This window comes from Martes martes (assembly GCF_963455335.1).
Source record: "Martes martes genome assembly, chromosome: 2".
Taxonomy (NCBI): domain Eukaryota; kingdom Metazoa; phylum Chordata; class Mammalia; order Carnivora; family Mustelidae; genus Martes; species Martes martes.
In genome coordinates this window covers 198,448,554-198,464,788 of record NC_137889.1, presented here as the reverse complement: position 1 = coordinate 198,464,788, position 16,235 = coordinate 198,448,554, and the positions used below count along the sequence as shown (strand labels likewise).

General features: G+C 43.0%; 1 protein-coding gene across 1 annotated transcript in view; it reads left to right on the top strand.

The window, feature by feature from the left end:
- The first annotated feature begins 1,691 nt into the window (after nucleotides 1-1,691).
- The window catches only part of BTC (betacellulin), a 43,925-nt gene continuing 29,381 nt past the window's right edge, over nucleotides 1,692-16,235 (top strand). The window contains exon 1 of the mRNA XM_080830845.1: nucleotides 1,692-2,123. Within this exon, the coding sequence (XP_080686971.1) occupies nucleotides 2,060-2,123 (64 nt within the window). The 5' untranslated portion in view covers nucleotides 1,692-2,059. The remainder of the gene's footprint in view (nucleotides 2,124-16,235) is intronic.

Sequence of the window (16,235 nt, the reverse complement as noted above, 5' to 3'; positions counted from 1 at the left end):
AGGTCAGACTCTCCCAAAGTTTGTAGTTGGATTACAGATTTAGCTTCCTCCATGAGTGAATGAATTGAGAGAGAGAGAGAGAGAGAGAGAGAGATGAGGAGGAGGAGGAGAAAGAAGTAAGGAAAAAAGGGAGAGGGGGTAGGTAGAAAGGAAGGAAGGATAAAGGAAGTGGCTCGACCTTGAGACTCCAGTGCCAGGAAATTGGGAAGCCATATTCTCCAGAATACGTATTTTATTTCTGGCATTAAATAAAGCCCTTAGGAAAGGCTATTAATTTATCTCTATATTAAATTACACTCGTTCATACTCTAGTGGCCTAAAAAAGTTAATTTACCTTTGGGTGGCATGAATGATGAATACTTACATCAAGCCCGGGCACTTTACAATACCCAACAAACATTTAGACTTATTTATTTATTTATTTATTGTCTAGATGTGCTTTATTTTTTTTTTTTATTAGTATCTATGGAAAAAGAAGATAGTGGTGTTCTGCTGGGGAGAGCAGGACAGCTCCTTGATAGGGTACCATCTCAGAGAGAAAGATGCTTTAGCATAGGGCAGCAGAGGGAGGAGAGAATATCAGAAAAGAAAAGGGAGAGGAGGGGAGATGATGTCAAATCCCTTGCCTTTTCTGCACCTGCCCTTTTTGTTTGGAAGGTAGTAACCTTCTATCCCACAACCTTAGATTTCTCTAAACCCCATGCCTACCATATCGATGTTTTATGAGCTGTCATGTGAAGGCTAGAACGGGATTCAGGAAATTAACAGCCGATTTTTACTCTCCTGGATGTATCAGTTCCCTGGGGCATTAAAATAATATGAATTGGTTTTGAAATGAAATGTCACTTGTGGAAGAAAAGCGCATCATAATTTGTGTAATTTAAACAATGGGGAGGAAGGGACAGACATTTGAACTGCATTTCATATGTTAATGAATGTTTATTGGACTTTTGGATATTATAGAAATACGAGTCTGGACTGGGCGGTGGGGCCTGATCACGTAGTGATCTTGCAAGAGGAATATGGACCAGCGTGAAAACAGCTGTACCCTTTAGTTATTTTAGAGGCAGATATATTAATCACATAAGGTAACATTGGATGTCGCTTCTCATCTTTGAAAGGTGTGAGGGTGCCCTTGTGTTCCAGAAAATGCTTGGTGCAGAACCCTTGGGTCCCACGTCTCCATAAAGAGGAGGTGAGATGAAGGAGAGAGAGTGCTTGGCAAGCCACAGGCGAAACGCATTCTCCTTATTTTTATAGATCCAATGCAGTACACGAATTTTTGAAATAAAGAAGGCAATGAATCAAGGAGTAAATGGATACATAAGAAAACAAATGAAATTTCTAACGTAGCTCTTGGGGAGCTAAACTCCCAGATATGCAACAAATGATGTAGGTAAAGGAAAGACTTGTAAGGTGTCAAAGCCCTAGGCTAATCACACTGAATGTTGGCTCCGGTCCCTCGGAGACACCAACAGTTGGTTGAAATAAGGGAAGCTAGAATCCAGGGCCCGCGTGGGGCTTGAGGCTCCCCCAGTGCCTTGCAGGAGTTTAGAGGCGCTTAGAGCCCAAGCACTGCCCGCAGGCCCGGCCCCTCACCGCCCTCAGGGGTATTTCCTCCGCTACCTAAGTACCTGGCTCAGTCCCCAGAGGGGAGGAAGCGGAGAGTCAGGTGCGACCCAGTAGGGGGAGCGGGTGAGCTGGCCCGAGGGCAGCTCGAGCACGTCCTTGAGTGTGGGTGTGGGTGTGGGGCAACTTGGGTGGGAGCAGCGTGGAGGCTGCCCCGACGGAGTCCCGCGCCTCGAGGCTGGGGTGTGTGCAGGAAGAGCGAGGATAAATAGGAGGCTCCCTCCGCCCGCGCTGCTGCACTCCCGGAGCCGCCCGCGCCCCGGGTGTTGCCTGCCCAGGCCCGGGTGCCCGGCTGAGAAGCAGTTTCGTTTCCGGCTGGCCGCAGAGAGTAGTTTCCAGGCCCGCCCTCGGGCGCCCGCGGCCGGGGAAGGGGCGCAGGAGGAGGCGGGGGACTCGTCCAGGGGCTGCCCGGCCCCGCAGCGTGGGGTTGATGGACCGGGCCGCCCCGGGCAGCGGCGCCGGCTCCCTGCCACTGCTCCTGGCCCTCGCCCTGGGTAAGTGGCGCGCCGGACGCCGGAGCCCCCGCAGGAAAGTCGGCGGCGGAGTGGCAGAGAGCGCGACCCGCTCCGCGCGCACGTCCCGGCCCCCAGGGCGCGCTGGGGGCCGTCAGGGCCCAGGCGGAGCTCTCTGACCCCCTGGGCGAGCGCGAGGTGCAGGTTTCGGCTCTTGGCACCTAGGGCTGCACCTGTCGGGGCTGCCCGAGGGCGGACGGGATCCCGCGGCCCGGCTGCTGGCGCAGGTGCCTGCGAGTGAGGGGGTGGCAGCGGAGCCCACCGACCGAGGAGCGGCAGGGGAGCCTGGACGGAGGAGGACAGCGCGGGGAGGCAGAAGGGAGGACCCCGGTGGCTGAAGATGGGGCCCGGAGTGCCGAGGACGGTGGAGAGCAGTTGGCGGGAGTGTGTGGGCCTTGGGTGTGCGAGAGATGGGGGGGCGACTCTTAGAGGGGCAGGAATGGATTAAGACCCCCGGCCCTTGTCAGGACAGTGGGGAGGAGCCGGAGGAGAGTGGAAGAAAACTCCTGATAGGGAAAGGGAAATGGCCCGTTTTAAGGAGGGCACTGTATAAGCAACGCGGAGATGTTTTACTCGGAACTTCTTTCCTATTTTAGGATGGCGTGGGGGAGAGAAAACTTTCCTTCACTGAGAAAAAGTACACTTGGGCTGTTCGGTTCGGGAGCTCTGGGTGCGGCCCGGCCCGAGGGAGGAGTGGTGGGGCTGGAGGAGCAGGACGCCTGGACCCTCTAGAGGCTCGCCTCGCCTCCTCCGGAGGCCGTGTTGGCGGAGAGCGCGGGGACCGCAGGTGCTGGGGACAGTTCTTGCAGCTGGATGTGGGAAGGGACCAAGGGAGGCACGCAGGTGGGCAAATCCTACTACATCAAGACATCCCTGCTACATCATGATCATTTTGAGGCAGGGAGGGGAAGGGAGAAGCAATATTTTGTAGTTTTAGCTGGGCTGAGGCTAGGGGCACCTGGGCTTGAGGGGTGGATGTGGGGGCAGGGGGGTCTCCGCAGCTTTCAGTGTCTCCATGATATCACCTCTACCTTCAAGCCTGGCAACGACTGGATTTCTCCTGTGGTGGGGAAAGAGGTGAACGCCTTGTGGACACTTTCATCTGGCTTTGGGCCTTGGAGTAGGAGACGTGGCTGAAATGTGTCATGACCTCGGTTGGAAGTGGATCTGACTTAGGGCCATGATTACAGAGAAGGGACTGATTGAAGGAACCCAATGCTTTGAGTGAGGAAGGCATTGAGTGACCACGTAGTAGGGGCATCACGTGGAGTCTGAAAAAGAGCCACGGGTAGAGAGCGTTAGGTGCAGAGACAGTGCTGATGCTCTGGGCAACATTACTGGGAGGAAGCAGCTGTTTTCTTCCTCCACCTTGTCTGGATTTTACAACAAAGCAGTGATGGAAAATCTGCTCTAGTCAGCAAGATGTTAGAGCATATGGGGTAGGGCTGGGAAGAGGGCTCAAGAGGTTCCTAGACGTGAGGCCTGCCTGAAGGATGCTATGCTGAGGTCCCCCTGGGTGGCTCAGTCGGTTAAGTGTTTGCATTTGGCTTAGGTCATGATCTCGGGGGTCCTGAGGTGGAGCCCTGTGTCAGACTCCCTGCTCAGCGGGGAGTCTGCTTCTGCCGCTCCCCTCCACGCCTGCTCTACCTCTCTCCCCCAAATGAATAAAATCTTAAAAAAAAAAAAAAGACGTTATTCTGAATTTGGGAATGCAAGACTAACCAATATGAAACAGTAAGAGAAACATTCATAAAACCAGACAGAGAAGGGCTAGCTCACCAGGGAGCATGGAGCAGCGGGAAAAGTTGCATGAAAGACGTGAGTGGGTGCCTTGACGCTTGAGTAGGATTTGAAATAGTCAGGAGAGGCCCACGATACAGGGTGCAGTGTGGAGCGAGGGGACGGAGCTGGGGGCCAGAGGACCTGACTGTCTCAGATATAATCCATGGACTAAGAATAATTAAGGCTTAGATAAGGGCACTGGGGCAGCAGAAATGTCGTGGCAGAAGTGATGATTCCAGGTGGATAGATATCCTTTCCCCTTTACTATCACATAATGCTTTATGTTTTTCTCAAACCTTGTCACAAGGCAGAAAGGAAGAGACAAAACAGAACTCCAACCCAATTCGATCGCATACTCAGGGTAACCTGATTGGGCAATTGCCCTGTTGAATGTTTGGCTTAGGGAACTGAATTCAGTCTCCAGATCCCCTAAGAGCCCCACTGCAGGCAAAATCCCGAAGGATGTAATCTGTTGGCATCAGTGGTCCCATAAAGTGGTTCTATTTCTCTTCACACATGCTTGACTTTTCAGTTTCATTCCTAAGTTAAATCACATGTTAAATGTTATTTACTTTTTGAAGAAAATGTGAGCAATGTACTGTGTGATGCACTAATGTGTGCATGTGTGTGTGTTTGTGTGTGTGACAGGGGAGGGGTGCAGTGGGAGAGGGGAGTGCCTTGAGATCAGGAATGGAACAGACATGAGACCTGGTTCCAGCTCTGCCATTCTGTGACTGAGACGTCCAATTTCTGAACATTGTTTTTCTCATTTGTAAAATGAAGGAGCTGCTTTAGATGAGACTAAGGCCCTTAGCAACTTGACATTGTACTCATCTTTAACTAACATTTCCACTGGGAAGTTCAACTGAAATTTTTGAACACTATGTAACTTTCATTTACTTTGTAATGGGATCTTTGTTTCATGCAGAATTTATCATAATAGAGAGAACCATGGATGCTTATTTCTTTGAGAAATGTGATAACGATGCATTAACTTTGGGGTCCTTGGGTGGCTCAGCTGGTTAGGCATCCAACTCTTGATTTCAGCTCAGGTCATGATCTCATTGTTATGGGATCTAGCCCAGCTTCCTGGTCCAGGCTCAGCAGGGAACCTGCTTGAGATTGTCTCTCCCTCTCCCTCTGCCCCTCCCCCAGGTCCTGCACACTTGCCTGTTTTCTCTCTCTCTCTCTCTCTTTAGGGGTGTCTGGGTGGCTCAGTCAGCTAAGCATCTGCCTTCGGCTCAGGTCATGATCCTGGGGTCGTGGATCCAGCCCAGCAACAGGCTCTCTGCTCAGCAGGAAGTCTGTTTCTCCCTCTGCCTCTGCCTCTTCCCTCTGCTCCTGCTCTCTCTATCTAATGAATAAATAAAATCTTAAACAAATAAAATAAGCAAATAAATCTCTAAAAAAGACAATAACTTTGCTTAAAGTATCTTTTTTTTTTCTATCTCAAAGAAATCAGATTATCTTTTTTGATTCTGTATTAAATTTCTCCCTCTCACCCAGTGGCAGTATAAAACTAAAATGGAAATCATAACCAGCGAAAAAGGTATAAAAGTGCTGCCTTTTAAAAAATGAGTGAGTTTTAAGACTAAAAATATATTCCCCTCCCCATTAAAATTGAAAACATTAATATTTGTGGGTCGGTTTAAGTTCTGCCTGAGAATATGAATGTGATCATACTGTCATACAAGTCATACAAGATCATACAAGTCACCAAGCAGGTGGGTGACAGCAAATAAAATTCCCATTGTACAAATGAAGTAACTGAAACCCCAAAAGCTGAACGATTTTAGGCTTTGCCTCTCCAGTTATACTTCTGGCCTAGAAGAACATTAGGAGTGTTTTTTCCCTCTTCAAAATCCCAGGTTTTGCACTTAAGCAGCTGTTACAAATTGATTTTTGCTTTTTCTCCGTTCTCAGTTGTTGTGTGGAAATTCCCAAATAATCCTGGAAGATCCCACCACTTGCAAGCATGCCTTGTTACACCCTGCTGAAGGTGCCCCTGCAGATACTTTGGTCTGCCCATGTCTGTGCTGAAGTCAAAAGGCCTTGAGGACACACAGTCCCCATGCTTTGTCCCATGGTCTCTGTAGACATTGCTCACCCTAGTGCCTGCGTGCCTGTGAGTCCTCAGAGAGCCCAGTGCAAGAACCTCATCTTGTTTTTTCCCACCCCTTTATTGTAGTCGGCTCATGCTGGGACACAGACATGAGTGTCACGAGGAGGACAGTCGGGGGGACAGTCAAGAGAGACAGGCAACACGCTCTACTTTTAATCAGCTCTATGAATTATGGACCGTACTTGTAAACTCTCCATTAAGATTAGCAGCTTCCAGGAGGATCCAGACAAGCCAGGGTCCATGGCTTAAGCCTAAGCCACGATCTTGAAACCCTTCCAAAATTACCATGACAGATCCCTGGATCCACAAAGAATCTGTGGGTGGGTCGGGGGAGCAGTCAGGGACAGGAGGGCACCAAAGTAAAACGTAAGAAGAAAGCAATCTGATTAAAATGGGTATGCTTTGTAATGTTATTATTAGCTAGCCTTCCCAGACATATTTTTATCTTAAGGAAGGAAATTTGGTAGCTTAAATGAAATCTCTAATTGTTAAATTTAAAGAAATGAGAGGTTTTTTTTTTTTTTTTAAATGGTTGGAGAGAGAGGGTGTATTTAATCTTAATTCAGATCACTTAGGCAATAACCTACTTTAATTATCAACGAGGTAAATTCCAATAGCCACGGAGTACTTTTCTTCATTCTTTACTTTTTTTTGAGGATATGCAGTATGTTATTTACTTGACTGGGAGAGTAAAGGCACGGATTCCAAAATGGTGATGAAAAGTGTAACCAGACTATAACAATGTTTGTGTTCAGCCTTTTTTTAGTTTAAAAGTGCCTGAGTTGATAGTATAACAGGATGAGTTATTAATTTAATATTTCCCTCACTGCAAAGCCTTGGATTTATTAATTCATTTAGCCTTATTTAGTTTTTTGGCTGGGGGATGCACAAAGAGTGCCTGGCACATCGTAGGACCTCAAAACCTATTAGTTAATTGACTGAATGAATGTAAATCTTTGACAGTATCCAGTCTTTAAAAAAACAGCAGATTGGGAAAAGAAAACAGTTCTGTTTCTTGCTGGCAAAACATGCACACAATTCAGAGATGTAGAGAGATCTCCTTCTTCATCTTTTTTCACTTGGGAACTGCTTCTGGTAATGCTAGAGATCCTTTCATCAAAGGACTTTCGTTTTGCAAGTAGTAAGTTTGCTTCTGTTTCTTATGTTCTGTATGGGGGATTCTGAGTGCTCCTTGTCTCTCAGTGTTTGCTTCAAGGGCACATCTCATCAGTCAGAATAGGGGCTTTTAAAATAAATGTTTAATGGGTGCAGGAAGGGCACAAGTCATGAAAACAGGTCATGAAAAAATGACCTTTGAATTCTGTAAGGTGTGAGGTAATTTGCTGACTTGTTTGGTTATAAGTTTCTCTCTCTCTCTTTTTTTTTTTTTAGCCATTCTTCTTTCCTTTTTAAAATTTAAATGCAGTTAATTAACATATAAATGTATTATTAGTTTCAGAGATAGAGGCCAGTGATTCATCAGTCTTATATAATACTCAGTGCTCATTACATCGCATGCCCTCCTTAATGATGATTATAACTTTTTCTAATACACACGTTTCATTAGCTGGGAGTAACCAAGTTGCTTTGTTCATGGTTTCTATTCAGTATTAAATGAAATCAAACCTATGGTGGATCCTATAGAAGTTGAGACAGGTTGGCTGTTGAGGCTGACTGCAGTCTGACATGTTAATATTGAGGAATCCCTAACTAATCTAACATTATATATAAATATTTCATAGTCATCGATGGTCTGGGTTTCTTGATGGTTAGACTGAAGCACGTGATGCACAGACCAAGGTCCCCCTGCCCTGTGGTGAGTCACATGGTCCAGGTCTTTCCAGAGCAGGAGAGGACAGCTTCCTTCTGCCTCTTACTCCGGGAAGCCCAGTAAGACTGCCAAGAAATTGTCGTCAGGGCTGAATGAGGCACTTGTAGGAGATGGAGACTTGACTTTTTCATGACCACCTCCCCACTGGGATGTCATTCTGAGTTTCTGAAACTTGACTGGTCTCATCTCCTAGGGTGACTGACACAAGATATTGCTGATGACACAAGCAGATGCCTACTTGACCTTTCCTACGGAATCTCAACATAACCTTTACATTTGGGGGACCTTTACAGTTGAAAAAGCATTTTCATATTATCAGCTCATTGATCTTTACACCCAAAATCATAAGAGGGCAGTTCTGTCGTATGCATGCCAGTCGCTGTTCTAAGAACCTGATAACTCATTGTATCCATATAACACTAACCATAGGACACACAGGTTGCACATTATTATCATTCCCACTTATATAGGAGGATATGAAACACAAAGGCATTAAATAACTTGTCCAAGGTCCTGGCTTTATGAGCATGAGCTCTGAAGATGAGGCAACAGAGCCTGGAACACAGTAAATAAATACGTGTTGTTGAATGGGGTAGACAAGAGGAGACAGGTCACTGAAGTACAGTGCAATGACATATCATAGCACTGAACAGTGACCCACTTCTTTTGACTTACTGAAAAAGCACTGAAGTTCATGCTAGCTATTCCCACCCGCTTTGCTTTCCTTGATGTTGACCTATATATCCGTGGCATCCCCAGCTCTGGATATGCCTTAGGTTCTTGGATTCCTGGTTCTTCATCCCAGCCAGGAAACCTGCTTTCTTATATCCTAGGCACAGGCCATCCCAACCCATAGTGAACAGTTGGTGGGATGATGTTCCTGACTGACGATGGCTAAACAGCATATCCTGAGGTGGTATGATGCTGTGGTCAAGAGTGTAGACTCTGAGCGAGGCTATGTCTATTCATGACCCCCTTGGTGCTGTGACTTTCTAACTCCTTGATGGTGGGCAAATCTCTTAAACTCCTTTGGCCTCAGTCTCTTCATCTATAAAAGCCCATAGAAATAGAACCAAGGCTATTGTATGGATTGGATTAGTTACAGCACAAAGCACTTAAAATGTTCCTGGAATATGGTAAGTTCTGGATAAACATGAGCTATTATGATAGATAATAGGAAAGTACAGAAGAAATCATTAATTATAATCAGCATATTTTTAAAACTGTGGATATTTTGATTCTGGGTACTTTCTTAATATAACCAGGGTCTATCAATTGATAGGAAAACTTTCTCTTGCCTTTATTTCTCAAAATCCTGTTCCCATGAGTTATGAAAGAGGAAATAGATAAAAATTCTCAAAAGAGTTCTATTTGGCTGGTTTTGTTAGAAAGGAACAAATGTAAAAAATAATCCTGCAAAAGCCAAATGCATATCTGCTTTCTAAAAATGTCTCTATAGATTCTTCCTCATCGGCCAATTTTGATCCTAGTTTTATGCAGTTAAAAGCTCTATAGCATTTGCCTGGCATTGACACCCAAGCCCAACATCTTAAGGTTGGACCAGACACAAAAGTCAGCCTGCACTAGCTGAGAAAAATAAAATATTTAGGAGATAATTTTAATATTTTAGGCAATCTCATCAAAATGGGGTTATTTCATTTATTTGAGTTAAATAAATAATTATCTTAATTAAAAAGAAATAAATTTGTCTTTGTGGAAAAATGAATGATGACGCACTGTCAAAATTTGTTTCTAAAAATCAGAAAGATGGAAAAATAAACAGAAATTGTTTTTAGAGAGTTTTCTTATGACAAAATAATGTTTTTTTTTCAGATTATAAAGAGTAGACAACCATGCATAAAGGTTGTTGTTCCATAATATCGTCTTGTAACATCAAGAAAGTTATTTAATCTCCTTGTGCTGCATTGTCTCATCTAGAGAATGGTATCAATGATAATAATGCCTATCTTTGGTGACACAGGATTGTTTTGAGGATAAAATGAGATAATTCAGGAAAATATTTTAGCAGAATAATTGGCTAATAAATGTTCAATATAGTATTAATATTCTCACCTTTGTAACTATGTAATTAGAATTATTTCATAGGTATTGACTAAAATGGAGAAACAGAATGATTGCATTCCTGACACCAGTTGGAGTGTTGGTGTTTGTGCTTTGAGCAAAGGAAATTGCTGTAATATTCACCACTGGAAGCAAAAGGATAAAGGCAGGAATTTGCTCCCTCATAACCATGCTTTCAATAATGCCTTGAACTGCATCATTTGAATATAAGTTCCATGATGGCAGAGGTTTTTGTTGATTTATCTACAGCTGTATTCCCAGGGCCTAGAACAGTGCTCCTACGTGGTAAGTGCTCACTAAATATTTGTCCAATGAATGAATCTGAATGCACGTAGGATAGGCGTCCTTTTAGACCAGTAGCTTCTCATAGTCAGTCACAAAGATCATGATGTAAACTTTGCATACAGGCACACACACACACTAGCTTCCTTAATCAAATCAAAGAACCCTCATGTTTCCCAATAACTCTTTATATTCCATCTTTAATGTCTGAATTTGCAAAAAATGACTTATTTTAGGCAGTTCTTCACTTAGATGGTAGCTATACCTGGTTTTACTGAGTAGGTTGACTTGATAGAATGAAATTTGTTCATGAAATTTAGGTATTGACTGCCACCACCAGCAAACCATGAACTTACCCATGGCATAGTGTTGGGGGTGGGCTGTTGGTAAGTAGTCTTTATTTCTAAAACATGTAATAATAAGGAAGACATATCTAAAATTGTTTGCTATTTTAAAGTTTGTCTAATACTATTATAAAATGTGTCTAATACTGTGTTTAGCATTAAGGAGAATTGTCTAAGTATGTCATTGTCTTTCCAAAAGGAATTTGCATTATATTGGACATAATGTTTATCAGAAATGAAACATTGTATAGTAGTTGAATACCTAACAATTTAAATTACATAGTAAAAATGAAATATGACCTCAGAAAGAGAAATTATGGGCTGGAGTAATTGGGGGAAAAAAAGCCATTGGGGAAATAGGGACTTGAGTTAGTTTTTCTAACTAACAATGGAGAAAACAATGGGAGAAAGATTAGAAGGTGAACAAATTAGTAATGACCCTTCCTTTGTGTGTGTGGCAGAGAGTGAGTAGGCCCACATGCCTAGGACAAAGAGTTAATTTTGTGTGGTATCGAGGGGAATATTGACTGGGTCAGGACCTGGTTTCCAGAATGAGAACATTAGTCAGGATCCTGAATTCTTGATGCAATGCCATCTTCTCAGGATTTCCTAGGAATTAGAGCCAGGACATTTTCTAATTTAGACAAATCCATGCATTTAGTTATAGATAAAGACTTTACTTTAAAATGTTATATGGTCTTCTATCTGTGGAGTTGTTCGATTACTGGGGAAATATCCAGATTCCGTTGTACTGCGTGCCCTGTAGCTTGGTGAAGAGCTGGCCTCATCTTTGCTTAGGGGTGACCTTGCTTAAGGCTGACCCCAGTGATTTGCTTCATGGCTTCTAACCATGTACTGCTAGGCTTCCCAAGGCTGGGGGTGGCTCATAATCACGAGGTAGCTCCAGGCCCCTTTAGGGTACCAATTGCATTTGGAGAAAGAGACTAATCCAAGAGGACCAATTCAAGAGAATTAACTCCTGACCACAGAGAAAAACAGAAGGGAACGAATTTAATGAACTTTATTCTTCTCAGTGACTCCCCCTCCTTCCCCACCAGCCCCTTCCAATGACAGCTCCATTTGTTAACCTTGAAGAAGTCATTTTATCCCTAACTCATGTCAGAAGGCCTCCTTCTTGGGAGTATAGTAAGAATGGATAATGGGTAGCTATTGTAGTATTTTCAATAGGGGATGAATACAGGGAAGGCAGTGGCTCGTTTTGTTTTGTTTTGTTTTCTTTAGAGAGAGCAAGGGGTGGGAGAGTGGAGGCATAGAGGAAGAAGGAGAGAAAATCTTAAGCAGGCTCCACATCCTGTCAGAACCTGACAGGGGGCTCCAGCTCACAACCCTGAGACCATGACCTGAGCCAAAATCAAGAGTCCGACACTTAACTGACTGAGCCATCCTGGTGCCCCAAGGAAAGCAGTGGTTTTTAAGATGGGTTTTTATGTGCAGATGAGGACAGACAAATGAGAGCAAGTAAAAATAAAGCTGCTGTTCTAGGCTGGGAAGTAGCCTAGAAGGTCTGGACCCGGCCATAGAGAGAAAGGAATAAATCCAATAAATGCTTCTAAGTGAGATATTTTGGGGATCTAAAAACAAGTCATGTGTAGGTAAGAAAGGGGAAAGAGGAATTAAAGCTGTCTCCAAAACTGTTAACATGAGAGAGAAAAAGAATTTATGGTGCCGTATGTAAAAGAAAGCTGCTTTTTTTTTTTTTTCCTTTTGGCTGGAATGTAAAATGCTTTTGAGATATCCAAATGTCTTATGAGCATTTGGAAATATGGAGGTTGACTTCAACTAGGACAGTGGACCCCAAATCTGATCGCTCTCCTAAGAAATGTAAAAAGTACAAATTATCAGGCCTCTCCCCAGACCTACTAAAGTCTGGTTGAGATGTCTCCATCAATCTAAATTTTTAAAGGCTTTCCAAGAGAAAAAACTAATTTTCCTTTCAGAGTAATTGCAAATAATATATGTTGATATTCCCCCATATAGGAGGTCCTTTTGGGTGTAGGCTGGTTTCCAAAGGAAAAAGAAAATGGTAACTTTATAATTTAAAAATCTGGCACACACTACCTTAACTAAGTGGCCAACGTCAAAGTCACCGATGATGTCATGTAGATGTCATGCATCCCCCCCGTAATGTGATGAGGAGAACACTTCTCTTCTGTAGAGTTTGCTCCTAAAACCCATAAACCCAGTCCAAACATTATAAAAATATCAGACAAACCCAAAATTGAAGGACATTCTATAAGACACCTGACCAGTACACTTCAAATTTGTCAATGATATCATTAAAAAAACAAACAACAACAACAACAACAAAACCCAATACAGAAAGACTGAGAACCCATCACAGACCAGAGGAGACTAGAAATCCTGACCCAGAGAAAGCACTTTAATGGAAATTGGTGGAGTTAGAATAAAGTCTTGAGTTTAAGTCAACAGTAATTTGCCAATATTGGTTCTTTGTTTTGATAACTGTGCCACGGTAATGTAAAATGGTGACATTAGAGGAAAGAAAAGAGGGTGAGGAGGGTACAGGAATGCTCTGTATTTTGCAACTGTTCTATAAATCTAAAATTATCACAAAATGAAAAGTTTAGTACAAAAAAAAGCCCTACAAGAGGTCCTCATGGCTAGCCTGTTTGGACAATCACCTGGTTAGAAAATAGGGCTGAAAATAGAAAGTAGTCATTTAGCTGATTGTAATTTCATTTTTATTTTATTTTATTTTTAATTTATTTATTTGTTAGAGAGAGAGTGAGCAAGCACAGGCAGACAGAGTGGTAGGCAGAGGCAGAGGGAGAAGCAGGCTCCCCGCCGAGCAAGGAGCCCGATGTGGGACTCGATCCCAGGACGCTGGGATCATGACCTGAGCTGAAGGCAGCCGTTTAACCAACTGAGCCACCCAGGCGTCCCTGATTGTAGTTTCAGAATCTACCACAGTGCCTAGTGATAAATTCTAAGTAAATATTTATTTAAATGCTCAGACCATGGGTGTTTTGTGACACAGAATGGCATATGGAAAAGAATACAAAGGCAAAATCATAGGGAGAGAAAGTAGAACGGTGGTTGCCAGGGGCTGGGAGAGGAGGGGATGGGGAGTTACTGTTTAGTGGGTGTAGCATTTCAGTTTTTCAAGGTGAAAAGTTCTAGAGCTGGATGGTGGTGATGATTGTACAATGGTATGAATGAATGTGCTTAATACTGCTGAACGGAGCATTTAAAGATGGTGAAGATAGGAAATTTTGTGTCATGAGTGTTTTACCACATTAAAAACATTTGAAAAAAAAAGAACTCTGAGAGTAGAGTATTGGTGGCACCCAAGCATGGGGTGTGGGAGTTGGAAGAAGAGCTGGAAGAGTTGAGTAAAGAGGGAAGGACGAGTCAGGAAGCTGAGAATGGGGGTGGATTTTAGATGGAAGATTTGGGAAGGGCAACCCTATCAAATACTGATGAAGGAGGGGGCTGAGGCTCAGGAAGAGGCCACTGGTGGGTGAATTACACGGAAATCACTGGTGTTCTTAAAAAGCCAGTGATAAGACATTGGTGGTAACTGAAGAAGACGCACGCACGCGCACACACACACACACACACACACACACATATGACTGAGAGGATAGAAGTTGGAGTGGTGGGTAGAAAAGAGAAAATTTTGTTTTATGAGAGTCAACTTCAAATCATTGAAAACCTTTTTTGTCTCAAAAAAGGTTTCCTCTGTGTAGTTCAGAGGGCACAACTTGGATTAATGAACTAAAATTCCAGGAAGGCCACTCTCACCTTAATTTTCTCCCAGGTGGAACTTTGAAAAAAATGGGATCAGTGGCTTGGGATGTGGTGTGCTTTGCATACCTGGACAAGTTTATGGTCTGGTGACACTTATGGAAGTTGTGTAAGGTGATTCTTGAGTTAGATAGGAGGTGTGCCAAATGACCATCAAGGTCTTGTGTCTCTACAAACACAGCATGATGTTACTGCCATTTGGGAATGCTTTGGAGTTTGGAAGAACAGGGTTTCAAATTAAGCCACTGTCAACTGACTTCTCTGGAAAGAAAATAGGCAGGACACTTGAGAACTTGTCAACCAATAGTAAAGAATTTTCAAAAGTAATTTGAGATTTTTCCTTCTTAAACTGTATTCAGTGACCTTGTCTTCTCATGAATGAGATATCAAGGTTAACATCACCAATGATGTCGTGTGGATATTACATATTCCTCACATGATGTGATAAGAGGATATCTTGGGATTTAGTACTAATCCCATGCCCCAGGCTCAGGTTTGACCTTGTATTTTACCGTTTATTAGGATAATAGCTATCAGTAAGGATTCAACTATGATTTGGAAAAAACCCTGGCATAACTATAATTGATAAATGATATTGACAAAGGCTTCAAATGTGATTTTTGGTTATATCAGGAGACATATTTTCAACATTGCCATCCTTGGATAGAATGCGTCTATGAGAAAATTCTCTGATCACTTTTAGATACATGACAATTGTCCTGAAATGGAGGGCAAGAAGAGTGACTGAATATGTGATTTAGATGTGAGACGAAACTACACCCAAGAATAATAAGCTACACTTCCCATTTGCCTTTGCAGGAGCCTGACAAAGGAAATGCATCCTGTTCTCTCTTAGTGATTTCTACCCAACAGTATTCGCCACTGTTAAATACTTCTTAAGTGGTTTTCTAGACTAGTCAGATTCTTTACTGGGAATCTGTCTCTCGGATGTGGCAAACAGGGATTTCAGAGCTTCAGCTGGAAATATGTGGTGTGACCATGTCTCAATGTGTCTTACTTTCATAGGTCACACAGGAAAATCAATTGAATCATTTCACAGTCACACCAGACACTTCAAGAAGGCCCTTGTTCTTAATACTCTGCATAATTCTTCACTGCAGCTGGACAGATTTACTCAGTATCTTCAAAACACATTAGGCTCATTTCTGTGTCAACGCCTTTGACCCAGTTTTGTTCCCAACCTCTGTGAAACTTTTCCCTATGGTTTTTCCAGCTCAACACATTGCTGCTTTTGGGGATTCCAATAGTCTCCATTTTCTATATACCCGACATTTAAAATATACTACCTTGTCTACCTTTCTTTCTTTCTTTCTTTTTTTCTTTTCCTTTCTCTCTTTCTCCTTCCTTCCTTCCTTTCTTTCTTTTTCTTTCTTTCCTCTCTCTCTCTCTCTTTCTTTCTACTTCTGCTCTCTGCAAATCATTTTATTGATAAAGATAATAATGGATTAATGTTAAGTTGGATTGGCTTTCCCTAGCTCATTTTAAGAGCCTAAATTCTGGGGCTTTTTCAGGTTGGGTAAGCATCTACTCTTAAATTCTATGTTCTTTCCTTTACCATTATTAAAGTTTGATGACTGTTACCTCATGGGTCAGAGACTGTGTTATCACTAAATCCAGAGGCCAACTCCACATTCTCTCCTCATTTTGCAATCGGATAATCCTCCCTGATAACAAATTGTTCTTTTGGTTGGTTCCTTTCTCCTCCTGTCTATGAACTATTATGGAAATTCAGTGAGCCCAGAGCTTTTCATTTAAAGTATTGTAATGTCTGACTGTCTGGAATGGTCTTATCATAAAGGAATGGGAATCAGAAAGTCAAGTTTTGACAACTGATGATTTCT